The following is a 15,822-nucleotide window of genomic DNA, read 5'->3' on the forward strand; positions in this document are numbered from 1 at the left end:
CCTACCCCGGCACCAAACAGAAGAAATTCAGAATCAGAGAGGAGCAGAAATTTGCTTAAGCTCATACCACAGGACAAATAGCAGAGGAAGAGAGAAAGGAGAACATGGGTCCCGAAGCAGATAGCTTTGGTTCCAATACCAGCCCCGCTACTGACTTGCTTTGGGACCTCGGGAAAGTCCCTCCTCTCTGGGCTTCAGTAGGACATGGAGGAAATGAAGCAGATGGACAGAGAGATCACTCTAAGCTCAGCCTTTCCTAGTCTCCTGTCTAGAAATCCTGCCTGTAACTCAGGGATAGGTGAGGGATAGGTGACCCAGGCATTGGCTCTCCTTTTCAGGGAGCTGGTGATCCCGGTGGCAGCTGCTAACACATGAGCCCTCCTGTGCTAGGAGGAGGGATGCTCTCGGGGCTCGCTGAGTGGCTCTGGCATCAGAGAACTATACAAAGGAGCAAGCAGGGGATAGGTGGGTGGATGGCTATAGCTAGAGATCATTACATAACCCCTGGCAAGAGGCTAAGAGAAGGGGGAGGGCCGGGAGGCCACAAAGAACACCCCAAAGCGTCAGCTCAGACATCAGGTCACCAAGGCCCAACACTCCCTGTACCGAAGAGTAGCCTGAGGCCCTGAGGATCAGAGGCTTGGCCAAGCTCACCTGTGGGCAAGAGAAGCCCAGGCCAAGGCTCCAGGCCCTGGCTGGCCTTAAGCCCAGGCTGGCTTGGGTCCTGGTACCCAGGGGCCCTCCCAGGGCCAACCCACATGTGTCCTGTGGCTCCAGTTCCCAGCTGACTTCTTGGAATAGAGGGGCAAAAAGGGACACAGGGTTTTGTTTTGGTTCTTTTAGAAATGTGGACGTCAGTGAGGAAGGGCACCTGCTTATCCCAGCTCTGGCCAACGGTCATTGGGTTGTCCCATTTTGGGTGGTGAGTGGGGTTATTGGACTCAAGGAATCTTCCAGAGGAGCAGGCTGCTCAGATCATTGTGGCCTGATCCCTGAAGTAAGGGTCCCAGCAGAGAGAAGAGAGTCCACAAGCCCTCATCTCCACCCATAATTTACTACTCCTTAACAGTATGAACAGCTCCATTTTGCAAGTAAGGCTACTGAGGCTCACTGAGCTTGAGAAAGCATGTCTGTGGTCCTTTGAGCAGAAAGTGACAAAGTCTAGCAGAATTAGCTAGATGGTGAGCCTACGTGAGGGGGCCCAGGGCTGACCCTTCCATGTCCCTGTGCCTAGCACAGAGCCCAGTAACCTCTGGTCAGAGAATAGAGCAACAGAGCAGGAACCCAACCCAGCTCTCTAACTACAAAGCAGATAAGAGGGAGACCCAGGAAGTGGGGCTCAATCCAATGAGGAAATCTGGGATGGAATCTCTCCCAGAGAGACAGGCAGCAGGAATTCATTGGGAAAGAGCCTGGGGCTGGGATTCCAGTACTAATGGTGGAATGGACTTGTCATGCAACCTGGACCAGACTGTGCCCATCTTTGGGACTGAGTCTCCTCACTTTCAGAATGACAGGGTCAGGTCTGATGATGTAGCACTGTCCCAGCAACAGCAGCCTTAAATTCCTTGCAGCCAGAGAGATGGGGTCAGGAAGAGGGAAGAGCAGGCATCCTGACCCCAAGGATCCTGGGAAAACTGGCTCAGGCTGTGGTGAGCAGAGGGAGCTTCCTCCCAAAACTGAGAGCAGTGGAGGAATGTAGGGTTACCTGGCCACCTCCTATGGGCAGCACGCCAGGATGTTTCAGTCGCTGACTCACAGCAGCAAACATACACCACCCTGCCCCGTGCTCACATTCCCTCTCACACATGCCGTCTTGGCTCTTCAGACCCCACTGCCTTCTTCTGGGTCACCCTCAGCAGGTAGGGTGTGCCAGTGCTGTGGTGCTCGGTGAGCTGGCCAGACAGGTCTTTCCCCTGCAGGAAAAACCTTGGGGATCCTGCCAGAGTTAGCCACAAACCCCCAGCACTGCCCACACAGCCTCTGCCTTGCCAGCCTGGCTTGTAGACCTCTGGAAGGGGGTCAATAAAAAGATGAGAAAAAGTCCCGACTAAACCACCACTTATCTTGTCAGGACCTGGATGCTGGTCCCAGAGAAGACAGGTCCTTAGAAGACCAGCACGGGGGTCCCAGAGCAGCCAATAGTGGTGCCGCAGGAAGGAAACCCAGAGCTTAGTCTAAACTTGCTTCAGATGGGGAGACTGCAGGCTGGAAGGGATGGGGCTTCACTCAGGGTCATACTGGGTGCTTCCTCCAAACCTGAGGGAAGCTAGAGTCCCGGAGCTCGTTTCCTACAGCTCATGCTGCATAGGGAGGCAGCATGCTGTGGGGGGAAGGATCCAGAATTCTGAGGCAAGGCAGCCAAGTGGAATTTCAGCTCAAAATACTACTAGCCTCCTTCAGCTTTACTCCTCTCTGACCTTCAGTTTTTCTTCTGTGAAAAAGGGATACAATGAATACCTGCTTCACAGGATACTGCGAGGTTTAGTGGGAACTCCTTGAGGAAAGGTGTGGGTTTCTAGAAGGCTCCAGATAAATGGAAATCCTCCTTCCCCAATCTACCTCCTCAACATCCCCCCGCACCACAGGCTTCTTCTCAAACTCAGGTGCCTTAGTGTTCCTCTTTTGCATGCCCCTTTAGTGCTACTCATCTTGAAGATGGAGTTCTAGGAGCACGTCCTCCAGAAGCCTTCCCTGCGCACTTGTCTTTCATGGCACATCTGATTTCCTGGGCCCTAATTCCCTGCGCACTTGTCTTTCATGGCACATCTAATTTCGTGGGCCCTAATTCCCTGGTCAGGAGCCCCAGCGGGCAGCCCACAGCTGGCTGAGAGAAGCAATATTCTATCAGAGCTTCAGAAGGAAGAAAAAGCCCCTCACACCTACGGCTTGAAGTCGTATCCGTGGTTCAGGTCAGATGAACTTGGAACTACTTTGCTATTGCCCTTGGTAAATTGCTGCCCTTTTCACTTATATCTTTAATATTCACTGAAAGGCAGATAAGCATAATATCTGCTATTGTAACATGCTCCTTATATCACTAAGGATCTCAGTGTCGGAAACCTCTTTTAGCTCCAAATGCTAGAACAAGTCTTGTTTCCCTGAGAAACTAGCATGCTTTGTTCTTGCCCAAAAGAAAAACCAACAACCATCATGTTTCCCTTTTTGCCTCGGCAACCAGGAAGCAAACTCAACTACTGCAACTCTGTTGACCCTGACAGCTAAACCACTAGCAGCTTTTCCTTCAGGTCTTGATTTTGGTTTTTACCTGGCATGACACCGAATGTACCCTATATCACCTCAAATCCTGCATAAGGAGGAGTAGAACATGAACAGAGAGTCACAGTGGAAGGGGTCGCGGGGTTGAACTCTGCACAGGGTAACCGCAGATGGTGAGATAAAGCTCTCACTCAGATTCCCGGCCTGTCCCACCCTCCCAGGTTAGCACCCACGAGCTTTTACCTGGATGGGAAAGTAGTCTCGAAAGTAGCGCCACACAGCCCAGTTTCGGACCCACTGTGACCTTCTGCCACCTTCCAGAGAACAAAACACAGTATTGGGAAGGAGCGGGAATAGGGGCAGGGGACACTCAAGTAAGGCAAAGAAGATGGAGTCAGCGTGGGACCCTGAATTAGGGGACTGTCACCCTGCGGAGCATCTTCTCCCCTCACCGCTTCCCACTGGGCCCTGTCCCACCTTTGTCCCCTCCAGGCAGGCAAACCCTTGACTGAGTGTGAGCCCCTGGGAGGGCACTGTGAGCTCCTCTGAGCTCCTCTAAGGACCAGGACTGTGCCCTCCGAGGGGCTTTCCACCGCCCCCCACCCCGAAACCACAGCTTGGCCTAGCTCCCTACTTCTCACAGAGCAGGTGCTGAATAAAAAGGGGCAGCCCCCACGCTGGGGAACTTCAGCTGCATTGCGAGGAGCGGGGGAGTTCCCAGGGCAAGGCGGTCGTGTGCCTACCTTTCTTGGGCGTGTTCCAGTCAAATGCCAGCCAGGTGAAGTAGAGCACGGCGATGAGCCAGCAGTCGGTGCAGAATGTGTACATGAGGATGGCGCTGCAGGCCACTCCTGGTGGGGAAACCGAGGGCCTTGGGTCAGGCCCTGTCCTCCCTGGGAGGGGTAGGTGGGGTTGCTCGGTCTCCCATTGGGTGAGGCTCACCAAGGGACATGGCTTCGGCACGGCCCCAGCCGTGGGCAGGGGAGGCCTACAGCTGCAGCCTGGGGAGGATGAGGCTCACGGGAACAAGAACCTCACCTCCTCGATTCTGATGGGCATTCCCAGCTTTGAGGAGCTCGTGCGCTCTGTGTGGGGTGGGCAGTAGCACTGGGAAAGCCGTCCTTAGATCTACTCTTTCTGGCCCCTCCTTGCACGTTCTCCCCACCCCAGGGCCTGCCCCAATTACTGTGGCCTTGGGGAGGGACCTGCTGAGTGTCTCTGCATCTCGGGACTTGGGCTGAGCCACCCCCTCAAGTGTAAGGTAGGGGGACTTTATCCCATTTTGGAGATGAGAATACTGAGGCTCCAGGAGGAGGTAACATGCCCAAGGTCAATCAGCAGTGGCAGAGCCAGGAGTCATAAAGATTTTATTTTATTTGTCAGAGGTGGGGGAGAGAGAGAGACAGAAAAAGAGCACAAGTAGGGGGAGCAGTAGGCAGAGAGAGAAGCAGGCTCCCTGCTGAGCAAGCAGCAGGATGTGGGACTCAATCCTAGGACTCTAGGATCATGATCTGAGCAGAAGGCACTCAGTTTAACTGACTGAGCCACCCTGGTGTCTCGGCAGACTTGGGTTGGACCAGTCAACCCATAATCTGCACCAGGCTTTAGAAGTTCACCAAAAATGAGAAGGCCCAGACTGCCACCAGAGGGACCTAACAGGTAGCTTCCTGCCCTGGGAGGAGGGCTGGCCCCTTCCCACATAAGAATGCCGCAGGCAGGCCCAGGCCAAAGCCCAGAGCCCATCAGGCCCCCCCGCAAAAACCCCAGCAAGCCCCTCAGAAGACCCCAGCTTCCGTGTGGTCACTCCTTTCTGGGTCTTCGGGCCCTAACGCTGAAAAACCTGGGGCAGCAAGGAAGAAAAGTCTGCGCCAGAGCCGGCTTACCTCACGGCTAGCCCCCAAAAGTCCTCATCAGGGCCTCTCTCCTTCCCATTTTTACCCAGCATACCAGGTCCAGCTCAGAGCAGATCTCCCCAAGAAACATTCTCCAGGATCACACTGCCCTCCCACACGGATCTCTCACCCCTGAATTCTCCACTCTAGGGGAGGGGGGGCCATCTTCTTTGCCTCATGGCACATAGCACAGGGCTGGGGCAGCGGGCGCTCACATTGGTAGGAGCATGGCTCCCACCCAGCACCTTCTCCACCGTTCAGGGAGGGAGTCAACGCTTGCTGTCTGCTGGGCCCTGCTGGTAACAGGTCTTTGGGGTTATCCGGCTCTGGACCCCATGCTCTGTCATCTTCCTGCTATGCTGAGCCTCTTCTGGTTTCCTGAGGGAGGGTGGAGGGCCAGAGGGACTCTCCCTGAGCCTTAGAGCAGGAAAATGGTGCTCCCTTGTCGTCCATAATACAATCATGTTCTCCTCCCGAACTAACCTCTCCCAAGGTAGCTAAACATAGTACAACTATCTCGGGAGGGACAGGAACACAGAGTGACAAGGCACATCCAGCTTTTCAGGAGCAGCTTAGGAGTGTGACATCACAGACAGGGAAGTGGCGGGGGGGGGGGGGGTCTCAAGGGAAGCATTTGCAGCCTACAAAACCCCGTTAAAGGCCAACTGGGGGGGGGGGGCGCCTGGGTGGCTCAGTGGGTTGGGCTGCTGCCTTCGGCTCAGGTCGTGATCTCAGGGTCCTGGGATCCAGTCCCACATCGGGCTCTCTGCTCGGCGGGGAGCCTGCTTCCCTCTCTCTCTCTCTCTGCCAGCCTCTCTACCTACCTGTGATCTCTCTCTGTCAAATAAATAAAGTCTTTAAAAAAAAAAAAAAGCCCAACTGGGGCAGCTTGGTGAATGGCTATGTCTAAGTTAAGGCCACTTACAAAGTCGCTCACACTGTTGAGCAGTTTGCCTCTGACCCCCTTTCTCAGGACTGGGGAAAGGCCCATTCCAGCCCCCTAGAGGCCACAGGTATCCAAGCTGGATTCCGGGGTGCACCATGATGTTCAGTTGAGTGTTCAAGGAGCCTGGAAATCTAGCTGCCATCAGAACCCCAGCTCTCCTAAGGCGCACAGGGAACAACAAGGGCTGAGCTGCAGGCCCCACTGCCTCGAAGTCTGGGCTCTCTGGGAAAGTGGGAATCCCTACCTTGCGTGTGCTAAGGCAGCCCAGAAGGAGGAAGAGAGAAGCCACTGTGAGTCCAGAGCCTGTATTCCAGTTCTGGACTTTCACAGCCTGGGTGACCTGCTCCCCGCTTGACCCTGTGTGTCCACAGCCCCTCCCTCACAGCACGTGCCCAGACCCAGGAAAGTTTTATTGAGCAAAAAATGAGCTGAACCCACCAAACGGCCTCCTTTCTCCGAGCCTGATCCCAGTCCTCTGAACAAGGGGCTCCCTGCTTCCCCGTCTTGGGCCACGGGGCTACAGCTGGCACCCCCACAGCAGGCCCCAGGAAGGGTCAACAACCACACTTAAAGACCCTGTGGGCTCCCTGCACGGAAGGCCTAGGGCCACTTTCAACAGTATCACCTCCGCATGCCTTGGTGAAACTGGGGATTCAAAACTCTGGTCACCAAGGCCTGTGAGACAGGCAGCCCGTGGAGGCTCGGGGCAGGGAGGCAGCATGATGGGCTCTGCCAGGAAGCCTCAGCCCTGCCCCTCACGGGCTGCAGCCCCTTCTGGAACCTCTGTGTCCTCACAGGGCACTGAGAAGTTTACATGGCATGATGTGAAAGAGAACAGAACACACAGCCAAGCGTTTCATCTGGAGACCCCCACACTGGGATGGGGAGCAAAATGACACCTTAATTTTTACCCCTCTCTTGGGGAAATAGAGTATTGCTTCTGTTTACCCATGTAACAGACCACAGCTGTGTTGGCAGCCGACCTGCCAAAGGGGACACTGGGAGAAAGCAAAGGTGTTTTCATACCACATTTAGAGCTGCGGCAGAGATCTTAAAGTCATTTATTCTCTGAAATGAGTAAGAATTAGAGCAATGATTTCATCCGCCGCTAGATCTTTTTATTTCATGTAATAATAAAGAAGCACACGTGTTATTTTATGCCTAATTTGACTTCTTAAATGCAGGTATATAACTACACTTCAGTATCACTGGTTTTCTCTAAAGCCCAGTGTGCTTTGTAGTTAGTACACGTCTGAAAACCCTGAGGAAGGTCTATAGCCTTTACCAGGACGCCAGAGAGGTCCACTGCACAAAAGTGGTAGCATCTGTCTGTTTGGAGGTAGGCCGGTGAGGCCGTGGCAGCCTTTGCAACAGCAGGAGGGCCACTGCCAGCAGATCTGGGTGGCAGCAGGAAGGAGCGGCTGGGGCGACTCAGGGCAATAATTAGCAGTAGCTCTGCACACCTGCCCGTTGGAGCAGGCTTGGCTCCCACCTACACAAGGGTGTGGGGAAGACGCTGGGCTGGTTTCTGGGCCATGTCGGACTTGATCGATTGCTGACCTACACCTTGAGGCCAGTCCTTGTTGCAGACTGCACGGGCTGGGGTTCTGGCTGTGGCTCAGCTCTCCGGCGGCCAAGCTAAGACAGGGATGGTGGCAGCTTCTTGGTGCATATGGGGGCCAATGGAGCGGGTGCAGCAGACTGTACAGGTGTCTGGAAGGCTGTGGTCCATGGGGTCTTGTCCTGGTCCTACTACTTTCTTCTCATGCTGGACAAGGCTCGGCTCCTCTGGGCTCTCTACTCCAGGATCCTAAGAAGTAGCCAAATGTAGGCCAGGGTGGAGGTCTAAGTTCTAAAGGAACCAGTTTAATTTGCTCCGTTCACCAGACCAGTGTTTATCTCATTGAGGCCAGAGATCTCTTTAAGAATGTGAGGATGGTAATTGCCCCTCTCCCCAGAAAAAGGGACACATACTCACACATATAATTTTTCGCCTCATTTGGGGGGTTCCTGGCCCTCTCCCTAAAACCTACCCTTGGGCCTAAAAGTGAAAACTGGTTGTTATAGACCAGGTCAACTGATACTGAGCTGTCCAGTAAGGTGGGCTCCCTGGCGAGTGCTCTGGGCTTCCCCACAAATCCCAACTATGCCACTGAAGGAGCCTCACAGTCTCAGGGAGTCACTGAAACTCGGTGAGTTTCCACTTCCTCACCTGTGACGTAGAAATCAAGGGAAGGCGCATCAGGTGCCTGGGGCACCATGCAGGCTTGACTAACAGCACCCCTGTCCTGTCCCCCTGCCCTGCAAAGGCAGGCAGGGACAGCGTGGAAGTGCCCTGGAAATGTGGTCTCAGAGGCTCGCATGCCTCCTAGAAGGATGGGGGCTCAGCACTGAAAGGGTAGCTCCTGACCATTCCCATCAGCCCAGACCGTCCTAAAGAGTGCTGTGATGCTTTGCTATGACATGCTAGGAGGCCACTCAAGGTGCTGAGAACATGGAGGACCTGGGGAAGAGGTGAGGCTAGGAGAGTGAGGGCTGGCCCATGAATGGGCCTTATCCTCCTCCCAGACAATCTGTCATGGCCTGACCCTGGTCCAGGGGGCAAGCAGGGAATGAGAGCACCAAGCCGGCCCTGCAGAAGTAGCCAGAGCCCTGGCAGGGGAGGGGGTGAGAGAGAGAAAGGGAAGAAGCTTTTAATGGCTCAGTAGGAGCCACTGGGGCCTGGCAGCTGGGAGTGGGGTCTGAGGGCATGTCCCCCCAGCGACTCCCTTATAATGGGCACCCACTGTGACCAGGTCCTGTGCTGCAAGCTCTCATCCCTCATCTTCAAGTTCCACAAAGGTGCTGTGAAGAAGGCAGTGTTTTCGTCCCAGCTGAAATGAGGAAATGAACTTCCAGAGAGTTCCAGGTCACAGAGCTTGTCTGTGTAGGCTCAGGACTCAAGCCAGCACCACAGCACACTAAGGCAAAGCAACATGCCTGCTGGGAAATGGTTGTTGGCAGGCAGGGTAGCATGTGGGAGAAGCACAGCCTTTGGGGACTCTACAGACCTGGATTCAAATCTGTGTGACTTGGGACAAGTTACTTACCTCAAGTGAGAGTTGGGTCTCCTCTCCATAAAATGGGAAGGGTACCACACCTCCCACTGCAGTGCCAAGTCCTCATGCATGCCCAGGGCCAGAGCACTTGATCGGGCACCCGAAAGGTGATAAGGGGGAGGGTGCTCTCCCCTGTCACCCCTGCAGAGTAGAGCTCCAGCTCTCAGCTCTGCTGGGGAGAACGCTGCCTGCCCTCACCCTCTAAGCCCCAGCTTACCAAGCACGAGGAAGGACAGGACCCATTGTAGCACCGAGATGACCTGCAGCTGCTTTTCCACCTTGGATCTGTTGAGCCAAGTGATGGAGAAGAGGTCCTGGAGGGCGGAGAGGATGCTGGAGCCAGTGCCTGCAGCAGAGGGGAGAGGCCCGCCTGTTGCCACCCTTCCCTCCAGACACAGAGCCCCCAACACCAACTCGCCTCCACGGACACCTTCCTGGACAACTCCCTAGACGTGAAGGGAGCCGGGTCACAACGTCAGACTGACGCGGGTTCTGATTATGGCCCTGCTCCCCAGGAGCTCTGTGATTCTGCTCTGTTCACATCCTTCCCTGTGCCCCAGTGTCTACGTATACCCGTTGGGAATGGTGTTCCCCTCATGGGGTCATTTGGGAGACCAAATGAAGTATCCCAAGGGGCTGGGGTCGGGGGGAGGCTCTCCCTAATTGCCAATTCTCTTCTCTCCCCTCCAGCCCAATCCAACTCCTGTCCTTATCCTTTATCTGGATCTAGTACAAATATTTAATCTATGCTACCTGTGCCTGGGAGGCCAAGGACAGAGGTTCAATATCCAATTTGCAATGTTTTTTTTTTTTTTTTCTCCAAGTGTACTCTGAGTGCCCCAGTCCCTGCCCCCTCTCATCTCCAGGACCCCTTTCCCAGCAGACTGAACCCTCTAGTTCCACCCCCCACCACCACCATTACTGCCTTTAGAGGGATTTACACTTCCAGCTTCATCTCGGGTCCCAGAGCTGGGGGCCCAAAAAGGAATCAGGTAGGAGATTTTGCTTCCCCAAAGACATCTGGTGGCCAGTGAGCTTTGGGAAGCTTGGCATAGCGACAGCTGCAATTATGTCTGCTACCAAGCGGCCGCCAAGCCTAGAAGTTAGGCTGAAATGTGCCTACTTAATTGGCTCTTTGGCTGTGCCCCCAGGATGATGTCCTGGACTCCAGTGGCTGGGAGGGGACCTGAAAGCCTGGTGATGGCAGGAGAGGCAGCACTAGGGAAGAGCATGGGTGAGGTTCCTAGTCCATAGCCCACTCCCTCCAGGGGCTGGACAAAAGGAAGTGGGCCATTGCCAACCCCCAAAGCCCACTGAGCCCCAGCTGCATGCCCTTCGCTCTACACATCTTCAATGAGTGCCTGCTGGGTGCTGGCTTCACACCAGTCACTCAGCAGGGCCCAAGGACTGTGTCACAGGGTTGTCCTCAAGGATCACATGACCTTTCACCCTTGCCTACTGCTGGGAGAGGGGGTTAGGGACTTATGCTTCAGCCTTTGCATTTCTTCAAAATCTGGAGAGCAACAAGGTCACAGCAGAGTTTAGAAAGGGACGTAAATCGCATCAGCTGAAAGTTAACTTTTAGGAGACATACAGATAACACTGGACCTCAAGGCAGCACACCAGTCCTGTCTCCTGTACCTGGTCTGGTGGATCGGAGGAACGGGGCACGATCCAGCAGAAGAGCCTGATGCCAGCAGAACCTTGAGCCCAGGCAAGACCACAAGGGCTCCCTGCCATACCCCCAGGGCATAGCACCTACGGGTTCTCGGTAGCATCTACTACTCCACAGTCCTAACTGGGTGGAGGCGATAGTAGGAGAACTCACAAAAGCAAATGAGGCTGGGAACAGAGACATGGTAGAGGTTTTGGGATAACGATCCCTGGTTCTCTAGATGAAAATCCTACTGCCACAGGTCCTTCCCATCTCCACACCTTCCCAAAACCCATGCCGGGCCTGAGGCCCCCTGGGGACATCTGGTAGGGCCCAACAGGCCCCTCTGGTGACTGAGGGGCACTGACTTGCCAGGCTTACCCAGGCAGTTGGAGGCAGAGCCCGGGCTAGAACCCAGGATTCCTGCTTCCTGCTCAGGGTACCTCCCTTTTCCCCATAGCAGGTGCCAAAGACAAAGGGCTCTTGTGTATGGGACACAGCAGAGCTGAAGTGTGTTATGCTCAGGGCCCAGTCAACCCGTCCAGAAGTGGGGAAAGGCCTGTGGAGGTTCGTGGTGGAGAGAAGTGAGGCCCAAGCACAGGTCTGAACCGCTGATCCCAGGCCCGACCTGCTCAAGTCATGGCTTCCCAGCTGGCTCAGCCTCCTGAGCTGTGCTGGAGGAAGTGAGGCAAGAGCCATGGCAGCTAAGGGGAGGCAAGTCCCTGCTCGGGGGCTAGGGTAGACCGCATGCCCTGGCTGCAGAGAAGACAGAATGTACTCCCACACTTTCCCATTCAAAGTGGGACCTGAAGAGCCCCACATTGGGCTCTCTGCTCAGTGGGGAGCCTGCTTCTCCCTCTTCCTCCACCTGCCGCTCCCCCTGGTTTTGCATGTTCCCTCCCTCCCTCCGTCAAATAAATAGATCTTGAAAAAAAAAAAAAAAGAAAAAAAAAACCACAAAAACTCCTAAGACAGACTTGGGAGCTGTTTAGAAATGCAGGATCTGGGGCTCTAGCCTGGATCTACCAAATAGAAATCTGCATTTTAAAAAGAACCTCAGGCAAAGTCTCAGGGAGGGCCAGTCTGGGGCAGGGAAAGAGGGACGGGGAGGAGCTGAGGACCTCCACCTTCTAGGCAGGGAGTAAAAGGCAATGGACGAAGGGCATCACCCATTGCTTGATGTGACCAATTCCTACAGCAGACAAGAACCCCGAGGCCAGCAGCTTGAGGCGCTTAAGGAAAGGGCTTGCTGTGCAGCCCCTGTTCCAGGTCAGGACCAGCTGACTGGTCCCAGCCACCCTACGGAGGTCTCCTGCTTGGGGAGGGACCACACAGTAATTCCACACCGGTGGCATAGCTCCCATCAAAACCACTGAAAAGATGCATTCTTGCTAATGCCTAATCCAAATCCATCTGCTAGGCTTATTAGTGGTCTCTCGGGATCAGATACAGTCAGAGCTCAGGAAGGTGAGCAAACCTCACTCTATTAACCAGACAGAAAGAAGGGGCCTGAGGGACTTGTGCCAGCTCCATGGCAAGCAGCCAGAGCCAGGCCTCTTCTACGCTGCCCAGACTGTTCTCTCCTTGCCTTACTCCAACCACCACCCACAGCCTACTCTACAACAAAATAGGAAACGCCAAGGCCACAGAGGCATAACAGGCGCTTCTGTGGGAGTCAGAGTGAGAGGCTGCCTAGAGGGGATTCCGGGGGAAGCTGTGACTCTATGTTCCTCGAGCCTGGCCCACTAAGCTGCCTCTGGGCCAAACCATCTGAACCTGACTGACCTCAGAGTCCAGCCCTGGAGCTGGCCTGTGAGGGAGACTGAGCCCCAGCCCCTGGGAAAGCCCCATGTGGACCTGAGAGGTGTTGAATCACAGCTCCTCTGCCCAGAAACACCTCTTTGCTGTGCCCACCTTATGAGACCCTGAAAATGAGATGAGGCAGCTCATTGTTTGAAACTCAGAAAGGGCAGGTCTTTGGAGAGAGGTTATCATTCTTTCTCTGGGATTGTAAACTCTAAAGTCTGTGCAAACCAAGAACTGTCAGAAGCATGGAGAGAACTTGTCTGGAATAAAGTCAGGAGAGGCCCACAGAACAGAGAAATAAGGGAGAGAAAAGATGACCCCCTCTGGGTCCCAAAGCCCCTCATGTTGCCCTAGCTGCTGATTACACATCCATTCCCCCATGACCGAGCCAGGCTCGTCCACATCTGGGTTTCCAGCAGCCTGCCAGGCCCTGGCCCAGAGCAAACACAGGGAAGGTTTGCTGAGTGAGAAGAAGAGTGGGTCTCTGTTTTGGCTGTTCCTCAGCACCATCCCCGCCCGCCCGCTTATTCTTTTCACACCTGTGTGACAGGTGTGCTGCCCACACGGCCCACAGAGCACTTTCACGGGCACTCGGGTTCATCACTATGTCAGGGAGCTTGGCACCATCACTCCCATTTTGATGGTGATAAAAAAGTGACAGGGTCAAGGTCAGTCGGCCAGAGGGTGGTCAATTCACTTGGCCAGAGTCCGATTCAGTTCAGGCCCAACGTCCAGACTTAGATTCTGTTCCCAGGCCACAGGTCCCCCCGAGTTCCTTTTCTCTTCTCTCCACAGCAAAGTAGGGGGGAGCAAGAGGGGACAGTGTTTCCCCTCACAGGCCAGGCCAGGCCAGGCCAGGCCAGGAGCAGGAATCTCATGGAGTAGGTGAAGTGGCAACATGCTTTGAGGTTTCAGTCCCAGTTCTGCCACCGACACCTGTGTGACCTTGGCCGTGTCACTTTGCCTCTCTGGACTTTGGTTCCCCCATCTATACCATGTGGTTGGGGGGTATGAACTCTACAGTCTCTTCGACTGCTGGACTCTGGTGTCTGCCCTCCTGGGGACAAGACCTAGAGGCTCATCTCCCAGCCACAGCCCCCATATGGTTGCCCCGGCTGATGAGAAGTGAGGTTCAGCTGGGTACCCACAGGCCACAGCCAGCCCTGACACCCAGCTGTCATTGACTCCTCTGCTCAGACTGTGGCAGAAGCATACATGGATGTCAGTGCTGCCATCAGACGCCACACTGCCACCATCGTCACACTGAGCCCAACCGTTCCCCGGTGTTGGGTGGGGCTGGCAGGGAGCCTCAGCCTTCAGCTGCATCTTGTCTGTTCCCACGCCACCCTCCCCAGTCTCCCTCAGCCCAGAGACCCTCCGTGCCCTCTCAGCACCAGTCCCACCAGCCACCCTCCTCGGCCAGTGTCTCCTGGGCGCCAGGGCTCACATCAAAGCATCTATGTACCCAGGGCCCTGCACAGGGCCCCGTGACAGCAGGTGCTCAGAGAGGGCTACAGATGAATGGACAGACCCCTGAGCCACAGAGGCAGTGGAAGGCCAGGTGTCAGAGTCAGACTGAGCAGCCTGACAGGAAGGCCCCTGACTGGGGTTGGGGTGAGGGAGCCTCTCTCGCCCTCCCTGAGCATGAGTTTCCCACTGTGATGGGAACAGAACCCACTACCTACTTTTCTTTATTTTTTTCATGGAGGGAGACAAAACAGGCTGTAGCATCATTTCACTAGTCCTATGAAGAAATGTCCCCAACAGCTCATTCAAGCGGCCACTCCCAGGCACCATCTGTCTCACCAGTTGCTTTACACAGCTCACGTACTCCTAGATTTGTGGAGGGCAGAGTGGATGGAGCAGTCAGAGAAGCCCAGAGCAGTTCTCTTATTCTCTGAAAGGAAGGCCCCCTGCCATCTATCTGGGGGCTCAGTGTCCCACAGCCTTCCCCAAGAAGACAGACAAGGCAGGGATGGGCAGCTCCATTTCACAGAGATGGAAACTGAGGTAAAGTGAAGCCAAAAGAGGTCAAACCAGTCGCTGGAGGTCAGGGTACTGGGGAGCTAAGACTTAAGTCTGGAATCTGGGCTCTGCGTCCCTCATCATTCCTGTGATGCCAAGCTATTGAGGGCTGGTCCCCACTATGCATGCCAGTCCATATCCAGACTTTAGGAACACACCCCTGCCTAAGGGAGGGCCCCCTGCTTAGCCTCAAACCGAGCCCTAGTCTACCGGGGACGTCCTCCCACGGACCGGCTGTGCAAGGGACACGAGTCCCCCACCCGTGAGCTCCGAAAAGTTGCACTGCTGCCACAGGGCTGAGCCAGAGCTGCCTGTAGCAGTGGGGCCCAAACACCCCCCGGTCCCAGGGCTGAGGCTGGGGTGGCCATGGGAATGGCTGTGAGAACACCTTCTTGCCCAACATCTGATAGCAGAGTGACCACAGAAGCCACTCCCAGGCTGACGAAACCAGGGTTTCCTGGGCTTCCTCTTCCACACACCTGAGACGGACAGGGTCTGAGCAACAATCCCCTTAATCTGAGGAAGGCCCCTTGGCTGCTTTGACCCCACAGGGCTCTGTAACCTGAGGGAAGTCACCCAGCCTCCCTCAGGCCCGGAGTCTTTATCTGTAAAATGAGAATAACCTTCCCCCAACAGGGTCTTCCCCCAACGATGAAATGAAAAAAGAATCACGCGTGTGAAGTGCATTTGGCATTTCCTAGCCATTGCTTCACCACAGACCATGGTGGCCAGGGGGTAGGAGAAGTGAGCAGACAAAATGTTTGTCAGAACATCCGTCGCCCTGAGGTGAGAAGAGGGGCAGAGCAGGGTGCTGGCACGGGAGGCCTTGAGGGGGCAGTGAGGCCTCGGCTGGGCCTTGAAGACAAGATCTGGGAGGCAAAGGGAAGGAAAGCAGGTGCTGTGACCAGGCTCAGGGGTAGTTAGAAAGGGCTGGTTTAAGGACCCAGGAATGGGGCGGGGGTGGAGGTTCACAATTACCAAAACGGAAGCTGAAAATAGGGAAGTTGGAAAGGACCTGAGGAGCCAAAAGTGGCTTCCTGGAGAAGGTAGGCGGGACAGAGGACAGGCCTGAAGCCTGGGGCACTTAAGAGGTGCCAGACACAGTACTGGGCACCGGGGGGTAGGGGTGGGGAGAAGAGCAGTGAACACAGCAGATTAAGTCTCACCTGCTCGGGAGCTTAA

The 15,822-nt window shown here is 55.0% G+C and overlaps 1 protein-coding gene across 1 annotated transcript in view; it reads right to left on the minus strand.

Moving 5' to 3' along the window:
* Positions 1–15,822, minus strand: part of DGAT2 (diacylglycerol O-acyltransferase 2) — a 31,658-nt gene that overhangs the window by 7,147 nt on the left and 8,689 nt on the right. The window contains exons 2-4 of the mRNA XM_032358465.1: positions 9,373–9,501; positions 3,963–4,070; positions 3,463–3,533 (exon numbers count right to left, since the gene is read on the minus strand). Coding sequence (XP_032214356.1) covers positions 3,463–3,533; positions 3,963–4,070; positions 9,373–9,501 — 308 coding nt within the window. The remainder of the gene's footprint in view (positions 1–3,462; positions 3,534–3,962; positions 4,071–9,372; positions 9,502–15,822) is intronic.

The sequence above is a fragment of the Mustela erminea genome, chromosome 9 (genome assembly GCF_009829155.1).
Source record: "Mustela erminea isolate mMusErm1 chromosome 9, mMusErm1.Pri, whole genome shotgun sequence".
NCBI classification, from domain to species: domain Eukaryota; kingdom Metazoa; phylum Chordata; class Mammalia; order Carnivora; family Mustelidae; genus Mustela; species Mustela erminea.